Consider the following 21,832-nt stretch of genomic DNA (forward strand, 5'->3'; position numbering starts at 1 on the left):
GTATGACTCCATGGTTGCTGGCTTGAGCCCAAAGGCCACTGGCTTGAAGCCCAAGATTCTTGCCTTGAACCCAAGGTTGCTGGCTTGAGCAAGGGGTTACTGGCTCAGCTTGAGCTCCCCAGCCAAGGCACATATGAGAAGCAATCAAGAACAACTAGCCTGCCTAGGCAGTGGCACAGTGGATAGAGCACTGAACTGGGATGCGGAGGACCAGGTTCGAGACCCCGAGGTCGCCAGCTTGAGTGCGGACTCATCTGGTTTGAGCAAAACTCACCAGCTTGGACCCAAGGTCACTGGCTTGAGCAAGGAATTAGTCGATCTGCTGTAGCCCCACAGTCAAGGCACATATGAGAAAGCAATCAATGAACCAACTAAAGTGCCACAACGAAAAACTGATAATTGATGCTTCTCATCTCTCTCCGTTCCTGTCTGTCTGTCCCTATCTATCTCTCTCTGACTCTCTCTCTGTCTCTGTAAAAAAAAAAAAAAAAAAAGAACAACTAAAGTGCTGCAACTTTTAGTTGATGCTTCTCATCTCTCTCCCTTTCTCTCTCTCTCACTCTCTAATAATATAATACAGTACAGAAGGGGGTGAAATAGTTAGGGTGTAGAAGATTCTAGAATGGCCATGTTCCTATAAAATCTAAATTTGTTAAAAAAAATAAAATAAAATCTAAATTTGTTGACCATAAGGTCAGTGCTAAAGGGAATTTTTACCCTCCTCACTGCAAAGTTATATTATACAAACCCTTTTTAATACTTGAAATGGCTGTATAATCAGGATTTGTCGTGGCTAACACTGTGGTTTCTTTTTTTATTTTTTATTTATTCATTTTAGAGAGGAGAGGGAAAGAGAGAGAGAGAGAGAGAGAGGAGAGACACAGAGAGAGAAGGGGGGAGGAGCTGGAAGCATCAACTCCCATATGTGCCTTGACCAGGCAAGCCCAGGGTTTCGAACCGGCGACCTCAGCATTTCCAGGTCGACGCTTTATCCACTGCGCCACCACAGGTCAGGCTAACACTGTGGTTTCAAACCTATTTCTGGACCACTTGGCTGTTTTCTTCTCAACAGAAAAAAAAAAAGTAAGTTCTTGCACACTAAGACATTAATGACTTAATGTGTTAGCTTATCCTCAAGAATACTGGACCTGAATTTTAAAAGAATAGATGGTAGAGAAGTGTGTGTGATGCTTGAAACATGTAGTTAGCCCAGGCAGCGCACTGCGGAGGTTTAGGGCAGCTTTATCAGCTAGCCACCCTGCCTGCTGGGTGTAGCTGATCATACTACTGACCAGCAGTGCATGTAACTTTTAAAGGTTTCTTTATGAGTATGAAGACAAGTAGTACTAAGCACAATAAATATTTGCTTTTGATGATTATAAATTAATAGTTTAACTAATTGTCCACAGATGAAAAAAATTTTGCATGTGAAGTTGATGAGGTAGGTCTACTGTAAACACACGCATTACTTTAAACGTGACGTTCTCTTAAAGGGCATTTGATGTAGTCATTATCGGTGGCGGAATTGTGGGGCTTGCCTCTGCCAGAGCACTCATCCTGCGACATCCAGCACTTTCCATTGGTGTTCTGGAAAAGGAGAAAGATTTAGGTATGTATGTTATCCGTGTTGCTTTTCAGACTTAACCTGAGCCCCTGCTCAATTTGTCAATTCTGCATCTGTTAGGCTGAGTGTCAATGTTAGTAGGCTAGTTTGAGTTCTCCATAAAGCAGAGCCTGAGACTGGGACTTGGAATGAGACAAGAGTGAGGGGATGGGGAATAGTAAACAGGAAAGAAGGAAAAGCCACATGAGGGTACATTATTAAAGTTGCTGTGTGAGCGTGATTCCACTGGGGCCTCTGAGGAGCTACATAAACATTTCCCCAGATCATGCTCATTTATCCCTCAGCTCCTGTAGCTGTGAATTGAAGAGTGCTCCTAGGAGTGTTGAGTTCTCCTTCCCCACATTAGAAAAGGCCCCTGTGGCAGAATATAGAGAGCTATGGTGGGTCCTTGAAGTGGTTTGTTTGCTGGTAGTGAGAGGTGACTTTTGCACCAGAATTGTAACTGGAATCAAAGGTAGGCTGAGAGATGGGACCAGGGTGGCTGTTACAGGAAGTTAACAGTGCTCTGACTATAAAAATTTAAATTATATGATCTCAGATAGCTTCAACTGTGTTTATTGCCCGACTTCTTGCGTTTTGTGCGAGTAACGTTATGTCCTCTTATCCGTTTTCTCGTTTGGTAGCTATTCATCAAACTGGACATAACAGTGGTGTCATACATAGTGGAATTTACTATAAACCTGAATCTCTGAAAGCTAAATTATGCGTACAAGGTGCAGCCCTTATCTATGACTACTGTAACCAAAAAGGAATTTCCTATAAGCAATGTGGCAAGGTATGGCATTTTATTTGGATCTTACTTCTTTATAACTAGCATTTTCTTAGTGATGTTTAATGTTGAATTTTAAAAAATGACCTTTCTTTATATCAATGTAATTTGCAAAATCTAGTATTAGGCAATCACTTAAAAAAATAAATAAAAAAGATAGTATGAGCTAGACCAGGTGGTGGTACAGTAGAGAGAGCATTGGCCTGGGACACTGAGGACCCAGGTTTGAACCCCAAAGTCACTGGCTTAAGAGTGGGCTGACCAGCTTGAGCATGAGGTTGCCAGCTTGAATGTGGGATCAGAGACAGGACCCCATGGTCCCTGGTTTGAGCCCAAAAGTTGCTGGCTTGAAGCCCAAGGTCAGTGGCTTAATCCCAAGGTTGCTGGGTTGAGCCCAAAGTCACTGGATGGAGCAAAAGGTCACTGACTTGTATGGAGCCCCCTGGTCAAGGCACATATGAGAAAGGAATCAATGAACAACTAAGGTTGATGCTTCTCATCTCTCCCTTCCTGCCTGTCCCCCTACTCCCCCCAAAAAAGATGGTATGACTAACTCTATGTAATTTTTAAAGTAACAGCTTTATTGACATAATTTATATACCATACAATTTACCCTTTTAAAGTATACAGTTCAGTTTTTAGTGTAGTCACAGAATTGTGTAGCTATCACCACTGTCTAATTTTACGACAATTCATTATCCCAAAAAGGAACTCTATACCGTTTAATAGTCATTCCCCATTCTCCCTGCCTCCTAAGTTTCTACCCAGGCCCAGACAACCACTAATAATATACTTTCTATCTATGGATTTGCCTGTTTTGGACATTTCATGTAAATGGAATCATACAATATATTATCTTCTCTGACTTCTTTCATTTAGCATAATATTTTCCATGGATCATCTTGTAGCATGAATCAATACCTCATCCTTTTTATATTTCATTGTGTGGGTATAACAAATTTTATTATCCCTTTATCAGTCGATGGACATTTGGGTTATTTTTACATTTTGGCTGTTATAAAAAAACACCGCTAATGGTTTTTATATGGACCTATGTTTTCATTTCCCTTGGGCATATACCTAGGAGTGAAATTGTCGGGTCATATGGTAACTCCATGTTTAATATTTGAGGAGCTGCCAAACTGTTTTTAAAGTGCTGCACTGTTTTACATTCCCATCAACAATTAATGAGGCTTTCTTCCTCCGTGCTGGCTACAGAGGTGGTGCCATCTCCTACTTGGCACCATGACTGCCCTCAGACCCCACATGAAACCCAAGATTGTCAGAGAGGATCAAGAAGATCGTCTGGTACCAGTTAGACCAATGTATCAAAGTTAAGTGGAACTAGTGGATACTCAGAGGCATTGACAATAGGGTGTGCAGAAGAGTCAAGGGCCAGATCTGGATGCCCAGGTTATGGTTATGGGAGCAATAAGAAAACAAAGTACATGCTGCCCAGTGGCCTTCTGAAGTTGCTGCTCCACAAGGTCAGGGACCTTGAAGTACTGCTGATGTGCAACAAATCTTACTGTGCTGAGATTGCTTACTCGCTGCCTCAAAGAACCTCAAAACCATTGTGGAAAGAGCAGCTCAGCTGGCCCTCAGAGTCACCAATTCCAATGCCAGGCTGTGCAGTGAAGAAAATGAATAGAGAGATTGTGTGCACGTTGTGTCTGTGTTAGCAAAACCATAAAATTCTGGGGGGAAAACAATTAATGAGGATTCTAATCTTTACATTCTCACCAACACCTGTTTTTTTTCTGTCTCTTATTTTAGCCATTCTAGAGGATGTGAAGTGGTATATCATTGTTTTGTTTGCATTTCCCTAGCTAGTAATGATGTTGAACATCTTTTCATATGCGTATTGGCCGTTCATTTATCTTCTTTGAAAAAAATGTCTGTTCATATCTTTTGCCTACTTTTTAAATTGTGTTGTCTTTTTATTTTTGAGTTGTATGTATTCTTTATATATTCTGGATACAACCCCTTATTAGCTATATAATATTTACTGCCTGGCCTGTGGTGGTGCAGGGGATAAAGCGTTGAACTGGAACGCTGAGGTCTCAGGTGCAAAACCCTGGACTTGCCTGGTCAAGGCACATACAAGAAGCAACAATGAGTTGATGCTTCTAGCGTCTTCCCCTCCTCTCACCCTGCTGCCTTTCTCTCTCTCTCTCAAAATAAATCAAATCTTTACAAAAAAGATATTTACTAAAATATTACTAAAAATTTTCTCCCATTCTCTAGGTTTTCTTTCTTTCTTTTTTTAACATTCTTGATGGTATCCTTTGAAGCACAGATGTTTTTAATGTTTATGAAGTTCAGTTTATCTTTTTTCGTTGTTGCTGTGATGTTAGTGTCATACCTAAGAAATAAGATCATGAAAAATCGTTCCCATATTTTCTTTGAAGAGTTTAGTTATAGCCTTAGCTCTGACTTTTTTTTTTTTTGTATTTTCCCAAAGTTAGAAGTGAGGAGGCAGTCAGACAGACTCCTGCATGCGCCCGACCAGGATCCACCCGGCATGCTCACCAGGGGGCGATGCTCTGCCCATCTGGGGCATTGCTCCATTGTGGCTGGAGCCATTCTAGCGCCTGAAGCGGAGGCCATGGAGCTGTCTTCAGCGCCTGGGCCAACTTTTGCTCCAATGGAGCCCTGGCTGCGGGAGGGGAAGAGAGATAGGAAGGAGAGGGGGAGGAGTGGAGAAGCAGATGGGTGCTTCTTCTGTGTGCCGTGACCAGGAATTGAACTGGGACTTCCACACATTGGGCTGGTGCTCTACCACTGAGCCAACCAGCCAGGACCTTAGCTCTGACTTTTAGGTCTGTCATCACTTTCATTCCCCCAAATGAATTGGCTTAATTCCAGGTGAGATAGACTTTGGGGTAGAATCAAGACTGAGAGAAAGAGTAGATTCTAGGCTGGGTTTGCTCTGACCTAGCTGAGGTAGAAATGACAGAGTGAGAACTAAAGAGAAAATGAGCCATGGTATGACTTTTTATTTTTTTAAACAAAAGTTTATTCTTATATGTACAGCAGGCTCTAAGACAACACCTTATTCTAGCTATAGGTGGCAACATATGTTATAGCAGAGAATCCAGATGTTTAAACAGGAATGGGACTAAGGATCACTATTGCCTCAGGCACAAGGAGCAGCTTATTTTATTTTTTTGCCAGGATTCTTTTTCTTTTTTAAAAGATTTTATTTATTGATTTTAGAGAGAAGAGGGAGGGAAAGAGAAGTGGAGGAGGAGCAGGAAGCATCAACTTGAAGTTGCCTCTCGTATGTGCCTTAACCTGGCAAGCCCGGGGTTTCAAACTGGCAACCTCAGCATTTCAGGTCGATGCTTTATCCCCTGCACCACCACAGGTCAGGCGCCAGAATGCTTAATTCCAAATGTTGAATCTTCCCAGATGTGGTATTTCCTTTTTTACAGTCTTCACTGTTAGCTCCTTGAGTTTCTTCTGCCGCTCTTTTTGTTTCTGCTTGAATGCCTTCCCTTCTTCGTCCGTTTCCTTGGACTGCTTCTTGGACTACTTCAGGCGCTTCTTCACACCTTCACAGCCAGCCCACTGCCCTTTTCATAGACCCTGCCACCAGAAACAAGAGTTTCCTACCCCACTCCCTGTACCTGTACTGTACCCGTACCTGTACCTGCAGTGTATAATGACTTTTTAATTAATTTTGATATACGATGTGAGGGAGGGGTCCAGCCTCATTCTTTTGAATGTATATATCCAGTTGTCTAGCACCATTTGTTAAAAACTCTTCCTTCTACATTGCTTTCATATCTTTATCACAAATCAATTGTGCATAACTGTCAGAATATATGTTTATGATTCTCAATTCTATTCCATTGATATATGTCTATTCTTATGTTAGTACTGCACTATCTTCATTACTGTAGCTCTTTATGTTTTGAAATCAGCAATTGTGAGTCCTCCAACTTGGTTCTTCTTTTATATATATATATATTTCCAAAGTTAGAAGTTGAGAGGCAGGCAGACTCCCGCATGAGCCCGACCAGATTCCACCTAGCATGCCCACCAGGGGGCGATGCTTTGCCCATCTGGGCCATTGCTGCATTGTGGCTGGAGCCATTCTAGCACCTGAGGCAGAGGCCATGGAGCTGTCCTCAGCACCTGCGCCAACTTTGTTCCAGTGGAGTCTTGGCTGTGGGAAGGGAAGAGAGAGAGAGAGAAAGGAGAAGGGGAAAGGTGGAGAAACAGATGGGCGCTTCTCCTGTGTGCCCTGACCAGGAATTGAACCCTGGACTTCCACATGCCAGGCCGACGCTCTACCACTGAACCAACTGGCCAGGCCCACTTGTTTCTTCTTTGTCAAGATTGTTTTGGCTATTCTGGGTCCCTTGTATTTCTTATATGAATTTTAGGGTCAGTTTGTGAGTAGTTCTAAAAAGGCAGATGGGAATTTGATAGAGATTATATTGAATCTATCGGTCAATTTAAAGAGTATTGGCATCTTAATAATATTAAATCTTGCAAACCATGAACGTGTGATATCTTTCCATTGAGTTAGATCTTCTTTAATTTATTTCAACAATGTTTTGTATTTTTCAGTGTACAGGTCTTGCATTTCTTTTGCTAAATTTACATTGGTATTAGTCTAATGTGTGTGTGTGTGTATAGATTCCTTAGGATTTTTTATTTGAAGGATAATGTCATCTACAAATAAGATAATTTAACTTCTTTTTCAATTTATGCCTTTTATATTTTTCCTTGCCTAATTTCCCTGGGTAGAATCTCTAATACAACATTGAAAAGTGAAAGAAGTGAAAGTGGGCAACCTTGTGTTTTTCCTGGTCTTAGGGAGAAAACATTATTAAGTGTGATGCTGGGGTTTCTTTTGTAGATGTCCTTTGTCAGATTGAGGAAGTTCCTTTCTAGTCCTAGTTTGTTGAGTTTTTTTTTTTTTTAACCATAAAAAGGTATTGGGTTTTCTCAAATGCCTTTTCTGCTTCTATTGAAGCAATCATGTAATTTTTGTCTTTTTTCTATTAATATGTATTTACATTAATTGACTATGGATGTCAAATTGATTTTGTATTTCTGCAATAAATTTCACTTGATCATGGTATATAATCCTTTTTATATGTTACTGAATTGAGTTTATAATTATTTTGTATAGGACTTTACATCAATATTTATAAGAGATATTCTTTTGATATCTTTGTTTGGTTTGGGTACTGGTTAATACTGGTCTCACTGAATTAGTTAGGAAGTGTTCCCTCCTCTTCTGTTTTTTGGAAGGGTTTATTAAGAATTGGTATTAATTCTTCTTTAAACATATGGTAGCATTCATGAGTCAAGTTCTTGGGCCTGATCTTTTCTTTGTAGGAGTTTTAAAGTTACTAATTTAACCTCTTTACATGTATAGGTCTATCCATATTTTCTTGTCAGTTTCAGAAGTTTGTCTCTTCCTATGAATTTACCCATTTCATATAGATTATGTCATTTGTTGGCATATGGCTATTCATAATATTCCCTTATAAATCTTTTCCATGTACTTTTTAAGAATAAAATTTCATTGTCCCCATTAAAGATGCTATGAATATATTTTTAATGACGTGGGGAAATGATCCTGACACAGTGTTAAATGAAAAAAGATGTAAAACTATAATTATAGTGGTTTATTTATTTATTTGATTTTTCTGAAGTTGGAAATGGGGAGGCAGTCAGACAGACTCCTGCATGTGCCCGACTGGGATCCACCTGGCACGCCCACCAGGGGGCGATGCTCTGCCCATCTAGGGTGTTGCTCTGTTGCAACCAGAGCCATTCTAGCACCTGAGGCAGAGGCCATAGAGCCATCCTCAGCGCCCGGGCCAACTTTGCTCCAATGGAGCCTTGGCTGCGGGAGGGGAAGAGAGAGACAGAGAGGAAGGAGAGGGGGAGGGGTGGAGAAGCAGATGGGCGCTTCTCCTGTGTGCCCTGGCCGGAATCGAACCCGGGACTCCTGCATGCCAGGCCGACGCTCTACCACTGAGCCAACCAGCCAGGGCCTATAATTATAGTTTTTATAGCTAAAAACTTATATGATCAGCTATTTGCAAGTATTTTTTTCTCATTCAGTGGGTTGTCTTTTTACTTTATTAATAGCATCCTTTGATTCCACTTTTGTTTTTAAGGTTAATTACTTGTTGATTTAAATAACCTTCACACCTTGATTAAAACTATTATCTCACCTGACAAGGCGATGGCACAGTGGATAGAGCGTAGGACTGGGACCTGGAGGACCCAGGTTTGAAACACCGAGGTCGCCAGCTTGAGCACGGGCTCATCTGGTTTGAGCAAGGCTCACCAACTTGAGCCCAAGGTCACTGGCTAGTAGAGCAAAGGGTTGGTCACTCAGTCTGCTGTAGCCCCCAGGTCAAGGCACATATGAAAAAGCAATCAATGAGCAGCTAAGGTGCTACAATGGAGAATTGATACTTCTCATCTCTCTCCTTTCTGGTCTGTCTGTCTCTGTCTCTGTCACAAATAAAGCAAACAAAAAACCCAAAAAACTATTGTCTCATGAAATTGTGTTGAATTCTTGCTATGAAATAGTGATTCTAATATACCTATGAATATGCATCTGTGCCTTCCTTTGCTGGGAGCTGTTAAGTGAGGAAGAAACTACTTCAAGCAGATACTTTGCCCAGAAATAAATAGAACAAGAGTCTTGAGTAAAATTGATAAATTTACCTCTTTTTCCCTGCAACAGAATGCATTAATAAAGACTTTGTAATGTACTTTATTACAGGAAATAAGATGGATAGTTTTCCGTTAGTGATATCCCATTATACTAAATATGAGTTGTTTTTCTGATACACTGGTGTTTTACATTCTCTTACAGAAATAAGCCCATTCTGTTTTTTTTTAATGTAAATATTAAGCAATTGGTCCTTCTCTCCACTCTGGGACTGAGGGAGTGGTGGTGATAACAGCTGTTTATGGCCAAGATGTATGTAGAAGTGGAAATTGAGGCTATATCTCAACTTTGAGGAAAATTTGTTTTAATGCAGTTTTTTTTAAAAGGAATATATATATATTTTAGATTTTATTTATTCATTTTTAGAGAGAGAGAGTAGAGAGAGAGAGAGGGAGAGAAGAGGGTGAGGAGCAGGAAGCACCAACTCCTGTATGTGCCTTGACCAGGCAAGCCCAGGGCTTTGAACCAGCAACCTCAGCGTTCCAGGTTGACACTTTATCCACTGTGCCACTGCAGGTCAGGCAATGCAGTTTTCTTAAAACAACATTTTTCCATGGAGGGGGAAAATGAGCTCATGAAGAAAGGTTGAAGTACATCCATAAAGGAAAAAAACAATTTAAAAAATCAACCCAATTTGAATAATGCAATAATTTATGATTTTCTGTTCACTTTTTATTTTATGTCAGAATGGTGTGTTTAACTCTTAGTCATAATATTATTTTTTGAAGCTTATCGTAGCTGTTGAACAGGAAGAAATTCCCAGACTTCAGGCCCTATATGAGAGAGGCCTGCAGAATGGTGTCCAGGGTCTGAGGCTGATCCAGCAGGAGGAGATAAAAAAGAAGGAGCCATATTGTAGGGTAAGTGATTCACTAATTGCACATTCATGCTCACAGGGACATTTTCATTTAGTGTTCAGTCTTATGACATGAAGGCTGAGTGAATTTATAGGAGGCGGAAATTATATAGAAACAGGTAATCCTGTCACAAAAGCAGTGGGGTGACAAATACAAGAGAGAATTGTCATAAACTCTGACATCTGATTTCTTCTTTCCTTTAAGTTGTTATAAGAAATGTCCAAACCTGTGAGAATTTTTGTAAGTTTTTTTGAGCCAAACTGACAGTGTATACCAGAGACCAAGATCTCAAATGCTCTGGAGAGTAACAGTTTTGCAGCTTCTTTTATGCATCTGAAATTAAGGAGGAGACATGAGGAAAATTACATGAAGGTGGGGAGAAAACAAGATGGGGATTGGGATTATAGAATGGTTAGCAAGCTTATGTGCTTTCTTGAGAGTGGTTACAGCTTATTTCTATGGTGTGTTAACATAAATGTACAGAAACAGTGGACTGGGCTTGCTTAAGGCAAAGACAAACCTTTTACTAAAGAATATATATGGCCCTGGCCAGCTGGCTCAGTGGTAAAGCATGAGCCCCACGTGTGGATGTCCTGGGTTTGATTCCTGGTCAGGGCACACAGGAGAAGTGACCATCTGCCTCTCCACCCCTTCTCCCACCCTCCCCTCCAACAGCATGGCTCGATTGGCTCGAGCAAATTGGCCTCTGGCACTGAGGACGGCTCCATGGCCTCTGCCTCAGGCGCTAAAAAATGGCTCCAGTTGCAACAGAGTAACAGCCCCAGATGGGCAGAGCATCACCTCCTAGTAGGCTTGCTGCATAGATCCCAGTTGGTTGGGGTGCATGCGAGAGTCCGTCTGTCTGCCTCCCCTTCTCTCACTAAAGAAAAGAAAAAGAAAAAGAATATACCGTATTTCCCCATATATAATATGCACCCTTAAACTGGGTGTATCTTACACAGTGGTTGTCGCATTTCAAATGCCATGGAACTGAGGATGAGGCAGTATATGAAGACAGTGATTCGTCATCAAACACAGATGAGGACAGGCTAATGGATGGGAGTTTTGACAGTGATGAGGAGTTGTATGAATTTTATGATGAACAGACTTGAGTTTAATAACATTATGTAATTCTTTTTTTTTTTCTTCAAATTTCGGGCCCTAGCCTGACCAGGTGGTAGTGCAGTGGATAGAGTGTCAGAGTGGGACGTGGAGGACCCAGGTTCGAAACCCCAAGGTTGCCAGCTTGAGAGCGGGCTCATCTGGCTTGAGCAAGGGGTCACTTGGTCTGCAGTAGCCCCCCTCATCCCTCAACCCCCCACCCCTGTCAAGGCACATATGATAAATCAATGAATAACTAAGGCGCTGTAGTGAAGAATTGATGCTTCTCATCTCTCTTATCTCTCTCCCTTCCTGTCTCTCTGTCCCTATCTGTTCCTCTCTCTGTTTCTCTGTCCCCCAAAAAAGAAAAATTCAGGCCCCCAAATTAATGTGCGTCTTATACATGGGGAAATACTGTATATGCCTGGAGCATGACTACCCAGCATGACCTACCCAGGAAGAGATTTATGATCGGGTCATCCTGTGAGATTACTTTTCATAGGACCCCATTTTTTGCCCACACCTATGAGAAAATACCATGTCTGAAAAACATAAGCAAAGGCAAGAGGAGGCTGGAGACCATCTGACATGTTGGAAAGCACTGAGTGATGTGGTGCAGTTGGATCACAGGGTGTGTAGAGAAATATAAAAAGTGAGACTAGAAAAGGCAGGATTAAGCCCACATAAAGGGCCTGATATTCATTCACTAATTTTGAAGTTTATCCAGTAGGCACAGGAGCCACAGGAAATTTTTTGAGGAGGGTGGCTACCGTATCCAATCGGTATTTCAGGAAGATGAAGCCGGCATGAGTGTAAAGGGTGTATTGTAGAGTATCTTGCTTAAAACATGCTGTGGGGAAAGACAGATCTTCCTTTTATTCATGAAAGAGACATGAATAATAATACTTGCATACCAACTTTCTTTGATAGCCTTTCAGAAGCAATCAGTCCAGCCCCCAGTAGCACTGGCTGTCCCAGTGAATGCTTGTGTCTCCTGTTCCTCCCCCCCACCACCCTGGTACTGACACTGTGCAGTAGCACTGGCTGTCCCAGTGAATGCTAGTATCTCCTGTTCCCCCCCACCACCCTGGTACTGACACTGTGCGGTAGCACTGGCTGTCCCAGTGAATGCTAGTATCTCCTGTTCCCCCCCACCACCCTGGTACTGACACTGTGCGGTAGCACTGGCTGTCCCAGTGAATGCTTGTATCTCCTGTTCCCCACCACCACCTTGGTACTGACACTGTGCAGTAGCACTGGCTGTCCCAGTGAATGCTTGTATCTCCTGTTCCCCACCACCACCTTGGTACTGACACTGTGCAGTAGCACTGGCTGTCCCAGTGAATGCTTGTATCTCCTGTTCCTCTCCCCCTCCCCCTGGTACTGACACTGTGCAGTAGCACTGGCTGTCCCAGTGAATGCTTGTATCTCCTGTTCCTCTCCCCCTCCCCCTGGTACTGACACTGTGCAGTAGCACTGGCTGTCCCAGTGAATGCTTGTATCTCCTGTTCCTCTCCCCCTCCCCCTGGTACTGACACTGTGCGGTAGCACTGGCTGTCCCAGTGAATGCTTGTGTCTCCTGTTCCCCCCCACCACCCTGGTACTGACACTGTGCAGTAGCACTGGCTGTCCCAGTGAATGCTTGTGTCTCCTGTTCCCCCCCACCACCCTGGTACTGACACTGTGCAGTAGCACTGGCTGTCCCAGTGAATGCTTGTGTCTCCTGTTCCTCCCTCCCCACCCTGGTACTGACACTGTGCAGTAGCACTGGCTGTCCCAGTGAATGCTTGTGTCTCCTGTTCCCCCCCTCCCCCGGTACTGACACTGTGCAGTAGCACTGGCTGTCCCAGTGAATGCTTGTGTCTCCTGTTCCTCTCCCCCTCCCCCTGGTACTGACACTGTGCAGTAGCACTGGCTGTCCCAGTGAATGCTTGTATCTCCTGTTCCTCTCCCCCTCCCCCTGGTACTGACACTGTGCGGTAGCACTGGCTGTCCCAGTGAATGCTTGTGTCTCCTGTTCCTCCTCCCCCTCCCCCTGGTACTGACACTGTGCAGTAGCACTGGCTGTCCCAGTGAATGCTTGTGTCTCCTGTTCCCCCCCACCACCCTGGTACTGACACTGTGCAGTAGCACTGGCTGTCCCAGTGAATGCTTGTGTCTCCTGTTCCTCCTCCCCACCCTGGTACTGACACTGTGCAGTAGCACTGGCTGTCCCAGTGAATGCTTGTGTCTCCTGTTCCTCCCTCCCCACCCTGGTACTGACACTGTGCAGTAGCACTGGCTGTCCCAGTGAATGCTTGTGTCTCCTGTTCCTCCTCCCCACCCTGGTACTGACACTGTGCGGTAGCACTGGCTGTCCCAGTGAATGCTTGTATCTCCTGTTCCTCCTCCCCACCACCCTGGTACTGACACTGTGCGGTAGCACTGGCTGTCCCAGTGAATGCTTGTATCTCCTGTTCCTCCTCCCCACCCTGGTACTGACACTGTGCAGTAGCACTGGCTGTCCCAGTGAATGCTTGTGTCTCCTGTTCCTCCTCCCCACCCTGGTACTGACACTGTGCAGTAGCTGAACTCCAGGTACCTGTGCTAGAGAGTCTGACTGAGCTCACTGCCAGGCAGTACTTGCTAGAAGTTTTTAGTTTTAGTCTGAGAGTTTAGGAAAACCTTCTTGGAGATGAACCCCCACTTGAAAGATGAATAAGTAGTGTAACTATAAAAGAAGAATATCCTGCTTTTTCCTGAGGCCTCTGCAGAAGTGGCCTACTTTACATAATGTCACTTTGTAATTATCAATGCCTTTGTAGGGGCCACAGTAGATAGTAGAAAATATAATCTGGTTCTTTCATAAAGATGTCTCGAGTAAATCCTGCTTTCACTCCCAGCCTCACCACCACTTACCAGGAATGGTGGGAAAAATTTGCATAGTACAGGGTTACTTTTGTTTGTTCCAGGACCTCCAGAAAGAAAAAGTGTATTAGGGCAGATCTAAAGGGCTTCTAGGATGAAATTTTTAAAGCAGAAAATGAAGTACTCCCAGGAGAGCAACTCAGAAAATCTGAAACTGCGTCTGTGAATTTGACTTTGGAGGATAGCTCTTGGCAGCTCACTTTCTGGACGAATCCAGACAGCGTGTTCTGACCTTAGCTGTACAGATCTGTCTGCTTTTTCTTTAATTTGTCAATCACACATTCATCTGTTTTTCTGTCCTTCTGACTGATTTCGAACTCCCAGTGTTCCTTGTCCTGCTTGCCTGGTCCTTTTCTAGCCATCTGACCTGCTGTGGCCTCAGATTTCAAGCTCTGACCTGCTGACCTGGACAATGCATGCCCCACTCCTGGCTGGTGCCTGACTGTCCACCAGTTTCATCCCGGGCCAGGACATTTACTCACTTGGCAGCAGTGACTCACCCCACCTTCCTCCAGCATACACCTATTGGTGGGGCTCACGAGTATCTCATGAGGAAGGGCAAAGCCAAGACTAGAAAGGGAAAGAAGAAAGAGAAACCTTTTAGAATAGGTCTAGAAAGGAAAATAATCTAGTATGTTTAAAGATAGCCCTCAAAAGTTCACTCATTCAGTAAATGTTTCAGTGCCTTTAGTGCAGCAGGTATTGTGGTGGATAATAGGAATAAAAGATGAATAAGGAGTTTGGGATTCTAAAAAACTATTGATATGGAGCACTTTTACAGCACATGTTTATCCCTTTGTTATACTTGTCACATGGTTTTATGCTAGATTAGGAAGTTTCTGTGATTAAACTCTTGGCATTATCCTAATTTAGATTCCAAGATTATTGTACTCAAAATACTATTTGTAGTTTGAAATTGAATTATAGCTATTGTCCTGTGAATTTACGGATTGTGGGGCATATAAGGTCTAATATAAAGTCTTATATGTATCTACTATATCAAAACAAAAGGAGTGATTTCCTATACTGTACCTAGGCAAATGCTCCAATATTCTGGAAGCAGACTGTCAGGAAAACAGTGACATTTTTCAAATGTTGCTTTCAATTTGTAAAAAGAGATTGTTGGGTGATTTGTGAGCCTTTACCCTTAGTGTGATCTGGCCAAGTGGCAATATTGGTCAAGGGTGGGTAGCAAAGTCAGAAGCTTTGAAAGGATAAGCAGATAAATGTATTGAGGTAGGACTGGGGCACTGAATACAAGAATAAAATATTTAAAATATTATTTTAAAACCACAACGATGGCAGTGCTGTACTGGCCAAACAAGAAGATGGTAGCATTTACTAGACGCACTCAGCTTCTAGGCCGTAGTTATCCTGGGAAGCAGCCAGCCTTCTTAGGGAGATTGATTGGGAAAACTGATATACTCATATACACAATAAAGCAAGAGAAAATGGTACTATTATCAAAGATTCTCCCAAAGTGTAGTCTGTACTTAATGTGTGAAATTCTATTCTTATCCTTTTCTTCAGAATTAAATATATCCTTTTCTATGATACATTTATTCCCCAAAATTAAGCACATATGCTTACAGATTATTCATCTATAAAGTTTGAACATATCTTGACAAAAAGAAAAAACAAAACAAAATAAAAACCTGGTGGTTAATTTCTCATTACCTGAAGAGAAAGTTTGAATTAACCACATGTAATCTTCATTCAATATTTGCAGTCTTAAAAATAGAGTCTGCAGCAAATCAAATCAATGTTCTGCAAACACATTGAACAATTCTGAGTTCTCACTGAGTGTGTATGATAAATAAATAACCCACTACCGGGAAAATCTCAGTGGAGTTTATTTAAAACGTAATGGCTTGATGATACAGAATTCGACTCAGAATCAGATATGAATCAGCCTGACCAGGCGGTGGCGCAGTGAGATAGAACATCTGCCTGGGACACTGAGGACCCAAGATGGAAACCCTGAGGTCACCGGCTTGAGCACAGGCTCATCCAGCTGATTGTGGGCTCACCAGCTTGAATGCAGGGTCACAAGCTTGAGCATGGGATCATAGACATGACCTCATGGTTACTGGCTTGAGCCCAAGGTTGCTGGCTTGAGCAAGGGATCATTGGCTCACCTGGAGCTCCCCCTACCCCCCTCCATGAAGGCATGTATTAGAAAGCAATCAGTGAACAACTAAAGTGCTGCAACTATGAGTTGATGCCTCTCAACTCTCTCCCTGCCTGTCTGTCTCTCTTTCAAGCAAAAAATACAAACAAAAACCCAAAATTAAAAAACCCCAAAGCCAGATATGAATCAGAATCAGATAGGGTGAGGAATGAATAAAACTGAACAAGTTGTAGCAGCTGGAAGAGCCTGCCAAAATGAATTCCTTTAAGGAGGAGCATTATTTCCTGACTATAGAGATTTTCTTATTTAGCTAGTATTATTTCCTATATCTGTTTGACATATATATACACCCAAGTTCAAATTTAGGCACTGACAGAGCAAGCAAGCTTTTATTTTTCTTTAAAACTATCAGATTTTTGCCACGAAGGATAAAGTGTGTTACCCATCAAAACAAAACATAAAAAAATTCAGCACAAACTAAAATTTATTGAACACACTGAACTCAATTATTTTTAATTGTATTGTCTTGCCTTTTTCATAATCCTGTCCCAGGGTCTAATGGCTATCGATTGCCCATATACTGGCATTGTGGACTATCGTCGGGTGGCATTGTCATTTGCCCAGGATTTCGAAGAAGCAGGTGGCTCTGTTTTGACCAGTTTTGAAGTAAAAGATATTGAAGTGGCTGAAGAAAGTCCTTCAAGAAATGAAGATGGTAAGTCCTCCTTGTCTTTTATTTTGAATGCTTGTATTGACTTCTAGACATATTTGGGACTGTTTTTGGCTGGGGTAGTGCTGGTGGAGGTCCACCAGGAGCCGGCTAGAATAGGGCGCAGGACAGGAGGCAGGTGCAGAGGGTCAGGTTGGGTGTGGGTGAACGGGGACTTCCAGTGAGTCTGGTGTTGATAGAACTAGGCACTGATCAGACACTTCTGACTGGTGCTGAAACCTGAGCTGCCAAAGCAGTTTGTATAAAATTAGCTCCCAAATACTTCCTTATGCTGTAGGTTAGAGTCAGAATGCCTTGGGGAAGTTTGTTGAAAATGCAGACTTTAGCATCACCCACTCTTACTGAATTAGACTGTCTGGGGATGGGACATGACTTAGCCATTCTGAACTACCCCCTTTGGGGACCTCCTTCTTTTTAAAACTAAATTAATCGGTTTGTAAGGTTTGAATTTGCTTTTGGGAAATTTGAGGAAAATAGTAGTGCTGTGTTTATTCTTCCTGGACAGTTTGTTCAGGAGCTCTGGGTCATCTGAATCTTTCTCCTAGTGTCCTACTAAATTCTATGATAATGAGCAAAATTGTTAAATAATTAATATTGTTATAGGTAGGTAGCATAATCAGTCAAATTTACTTATGATACAAGTAGATCATATTCTTTTACCTGTTAAACATATACTTTATAAGACTTTGGGACCCCTTGGATTTGATTGGAAACTAATTTTATTTCTGGTTAATTATTGAAAAATTTTTGTGTTGTGATAACTCTGGCTTCTCTTCGCAACCTAGAAACTACAAAGATTCAGTAACCAACATTTGAACAAGTGTCATAGCATTAGCCCTGTGGGAGAATGCATGCTGATTAATGATGACCCATTGTACAGCCTGGTTTTAGGTTTGTAGTTCAGAGGAAAGCTGGAACTGTCTTTGTTGGAGCTGAAGTGGGGAAAGGTTTATAAGCATAGATTAAATGAATTTATATAAAATAATCTAAAGAACATGCCAGAGTTTTATATATTGGCAAATATGAATTAGCTTGGTCTTTTTACTTAGTAAAAGCTTCAGAATGAAATGTGGGAAGTAATCATGGTTGTGAAATTTAACTCATTTAAATTTGTTGCAAGTATATTTCAAACTCTATAGGCCTTCTTTTACTAATAATAAGTCTTTCACTAATTCCTTTTTCTTTCAGGAATGAAATATCCAATTGTTATAAGGAATACAAAGGTAAAGATTCTTTAAAAAACCCACTTTCATCTATTTTATCTACTTTCATCCCCTCTCCTTTCTTAAAATGTTGAATTAACCACAGTGCTGTATGTTATGTTATTGAATGAAATTTGTCTAATATAAAGTTATTCTGAGAGAAATTCTTTGAGAGCAATGTAACAGTTTTCATTCTAAGAAGGGTTTCAACTAGGAAGTATGTTCATATAGCTATAGTGCCAGCAAAGAATAGGATTATAAGTACTTGGAGTGCTTAGTTTCAAGGCAAAACTGATAGGTATTTTATTGTTCTACCTGCTTATCTACATTAACTTATTAACCCTCTACTAATGAGAAAACGTGGAGGGGGTACAGGTTGTACAGGGGGAGATGGACGGCTTTCCTTCCTCTTCACACAATCTATCAATAAAACAAACTATTGAATGGCATAGAAGTATTGAAATTTGCTGTGTGTTCACTGAATGATCAGAGTTCAGTCAGGAAAGCAGTCATTAACGACTATAGTAGGATTTCTTTTTTTTTTTTTTTTTTTGTATTTTTCTAAAGCTGGAAACGGGGAGAGACAGTCAGACAGACTCCCGCATGTGCCCGACCGGGATCCACCCGCACGTCCACCAGGGGCAACGCTCTGCCCACCAGGGGGCGATGCTCTGCCCCTCCGGGGCGTCGCTCTGCCGCGACCAGAGCCACTTCAGCGCCTGGGGCAGAGGCCAAGGAGCCATCCCCAGCGCCCGGGCCATCTTTGCTCCAATGGAGCCCTGGCTGCGGGAGGGGAAGAGAGAGACAGAGAGGAAGGAGGGGGTGGGGTGGAGAAGCAAATGGGCGCTTCTCCTATGTGCCCTGGCCGGGAATCGAACCCGGGTCCCCCGCACGCCAGGCTGACGCTCTACCGCTGAGCCAACCGGCCAGGGCCAGTAGGATTTCTTTTTTATAGGAATTAGACCTTACACAATTGTGAAAAGATCTGGAGAAGTGAAGGCTCAGAAGGAAAGTTGGTAGATCAGAGGCGTATCCAACCAGTCTGAGAAGCCAGGTATATCTGGCTGCTGAAGTGAAACTGCAGATGAGAAGCTCATGAGGAGATCAGGGGGAGCTCTTGCCTCTGTGTATACACTGAAGTAGTAGGCCAAGGCAGCGGCTGGTCAGTAGGATCAGCTCGTGGGAAGCACAGCTGGAGATGTGGAGCTGTAATTCATTTGTCAGTGGGTGTTTCTTAACACCTTGGACTAGAGCAGGGGTCCCCAAACTACGGCCCGCGGGCCACATGCGGCCCCCTGAGGCCATTTATCCGGCCCCCGCTGCACTTCCGGAAGGGACACCTCTTTCATTGGTGGTCAATGAAAGGAGCACATTGACCATCTCATTAGCCAAAAGCAGGCCCATAGTTCCCATTGAAAAATACTGGTCAGTTTCTTGATTTAAATTTACTTGTTCTTTATTTTAAATATTGTATTTGTTCCCGTTTTGTTTTTTTACTTTAAAATAAGATATGTACAGTGTGCATAGGGATTTGTTCATAGTTTTTTTTATAGTCCGGCCCTCCAACGGTCTGAGGGACAGTGAACTGGCCCCCTGTGTAAAAAGTTTGGGGGCCCCTGGACTAGAGTGACCTTCAGAAAATAGTGGCTGCGACTTGACATCTGCCTGCCAGATCATATGCCATTCTGTTTTGGTCAGCTTGAAGTTGGAACCTACAGGGAACTGTCAAGCATAGTTCCCAGTTTAACCAAATGGACACAGGGAAAGCCCCCATAGTCCATCCCTCTTCAATCTGGGATCCATTCACAGCCCTTATGACCCCATTTAATTTCCAAATAAAGGCAGTAGTAAAATTATGCTTCCACCTACAAGGTTCAACTTTCATACAACTGAAGACATGCTTACCACCATAAAAGATTACCACAGACTTAAACAACAGAAATTTATTTTGTCACAGTTCTGGAGGCTAGAAGTGTAAGATCAGGATTGCTCTCTGGTGAGAGCCTCTTGGCTTGTACATGGCTGCCTTCTCACTGTGTCCTCACATGGTCCCTTCTCTGTGCAAGCTCATGTGGGGAGAGAGAGAGAGGGTGGGAATATATGAGAATGCGGGAACATGCAATTCTCTTATCAGAACGCCAGTCCTGTCAGATTAGGGCTTTACTCTTGTGACCTCATTTAACCTTAATTACCTCCCTAATGGCTCTATCTCCAAATATAGTCACATTGGGAGTTAAGGCTTCCAACACATGGATCTTGAGGGAGGGGGGGTTCATTTTATAACAATGAGGAAAAAGAAGGAGTTGGGTTATTATAGACAAATATATTTATTTCACAGTAAGGAAGAAATAACTTCTATGATTCTCATAACTACTGTATTCCTCATTTATGTCACCAATTATGTGGTCATAGCTGATATTTAAAATGCCTTCTTCTACTATCCATTCCATAGGCCTTTGTCCCTTGGCAAGCAGTTCAGCTGGTAGTGCTTCCCAGTTTGGTAGGATAATGCAAACTTTTATTTCTAAAGTGTCTCTGCCATTAGCAGTCCTGCCTATTTTGTGTTATAGTGGTTTTCATTAACTTTTATAACAATACGTGGGGATACTAAGAGATAGCCCAGGAGATCGATATTCCAGACATACTCTTTGTCATCCCCAAGCCCTCTGTGTGATAGCAACTCCCTATCTCCTTGCGCACCAGAATCAATTTACCTCATTCAGTACAGTAATCTTTTCTGCCTGTTGATTCACTGGCACGAGGAACCCAAAGTGGCCGGGTGTGACAGTATCAAACTATAGGATAATAGAACCATTGCTTATTCTCTAACAGAAGCATTTCTCCCTTGAGAACTTACATCTAAACCTTTAGAACCCAAAATGATGGGACTAGGAAGCAGGATTTTGGATTAGGAGCAGAAACTAGTGGATTATTGTAAGGAGCTACTTCCATTTTACTTCTTGATTTCCAGACCTGTGAATCTTGGCTATGGGAGAAGCAGCACCATGTATTAGTCACTGATTTAGAGCATATAGAACATCCTGGAAGACATTGCCCCTGCCCTGCAAGGTGTTGCCAGCCAGCCAGTACTGTTATTAAATCTTTAAAAGTCCATTCCACTTTGTCACCCAGCAGCTTCAGGATGATGGGAGAAATGATAAAATCAGCGAATTCCACAAGCATAAGCCTTTTGTTCACTTCATTTACTGTAATAAGCTCATTTATCAGAAGTAATACTTCTGGGTAAAATACCATAATGTTGAATAAGGCATCCTGTAGGGTCACAGATGGTGGTTTCCACAGAAGCATTATGAGCGTAGAAGACAAAGCTGTATCCAGAGCAAGTCCTTATCCAGTTAGGACTAAGTGATGCCCCCCATTTACTTATTTAAACATTGATTTGTTGTTCTACTTATCTACATATTCATTGGTTGATTACTGTATGTGCCCTGACCAAAGATTGAACGTATAACCTTAGCTTATCAGGGTGACACCCTAACCAATTGAGCTATTTGGCCAGCCCTGCCCTCCACCATTTTTAAAACATATTGAAGTGGTCTAGGGATCCTACCAGTGGCTCTGTTGACCTCTGCTGTTGGGAGATTGAACATTCATCAGTGACTATAGACGCATCAACCTTAGCGAGTACATCCGTGTTGCTGAACCCACACATCACCTCTATCCTTGCTGTTATAACCATTTAGTTTCTGAAGCCATTGGGTAAGGACAGGGGTGCCTGGAGAAGGAGGCTAATTTTCACAGAGCAGGTCATCTTGTCTACTGATTATTAAAATCT

The 21,832-nt window shown here is 42.4% G+C and overlaps 1 protein-coding gene across 3 annotated transcripts in view; it reads left to right on the forward strand.

Annotated features, from left to right (window-relative positions):
* L2HGDH (L-2-hydroxyglutarate dehydrogenase) overlaps window positions 1–21,832 on the forward strand; it is a 41,446-nt gene that overhangs the window by 3,711 nt on the left and 15,903 nt on the right. For 2 of the 3 annotated variants that reach the window (XM_066272117.1, XM_066272118.1), the window contains exons 2-6: window positions 1,494–1,609; window positions 2,248–2,399; window positions 9,837–9,968; window positions 16,657–16,819; window positions 18,023–18,057. In XM_066272117.1, coding sequence (XP_066128214.1) covers window positions 1,494–1,609; window positions 2,248–2,399; window positions 9,837–9,968; window positions 16,657–16,819; window positions 18,023–18,057 — 598 coding nt within the window. The remainder of the gene's footprint in view (window positions 1–1,493; window positions 1,610–2,247; window positions 2,400–9,836; window positions 9,969–16,656; window positions 16,820–18,022; window positions 18,058–21,832) is intronic. The other variant, XM_066272119.1, reaches the window with a different exon arrangement.

Source organism: Saccopteryx bilineata, chromosome 4 (assembly GCF_036850765.1).
Source record: "Saccopteryx bilineata isolate mSacBil1 chromosome 4, mSacBil1_pri_phased_curated, whole genome shotgun sequence".
In the NCBI taxonomy this organism is placed as follows: domain Eukaryota; kingdom Metazoa; phylum Chordata; class Mammalia; order Chiroptera; family Emballonuridae; genus Saccopteryx; species Saccopteryx bilineata.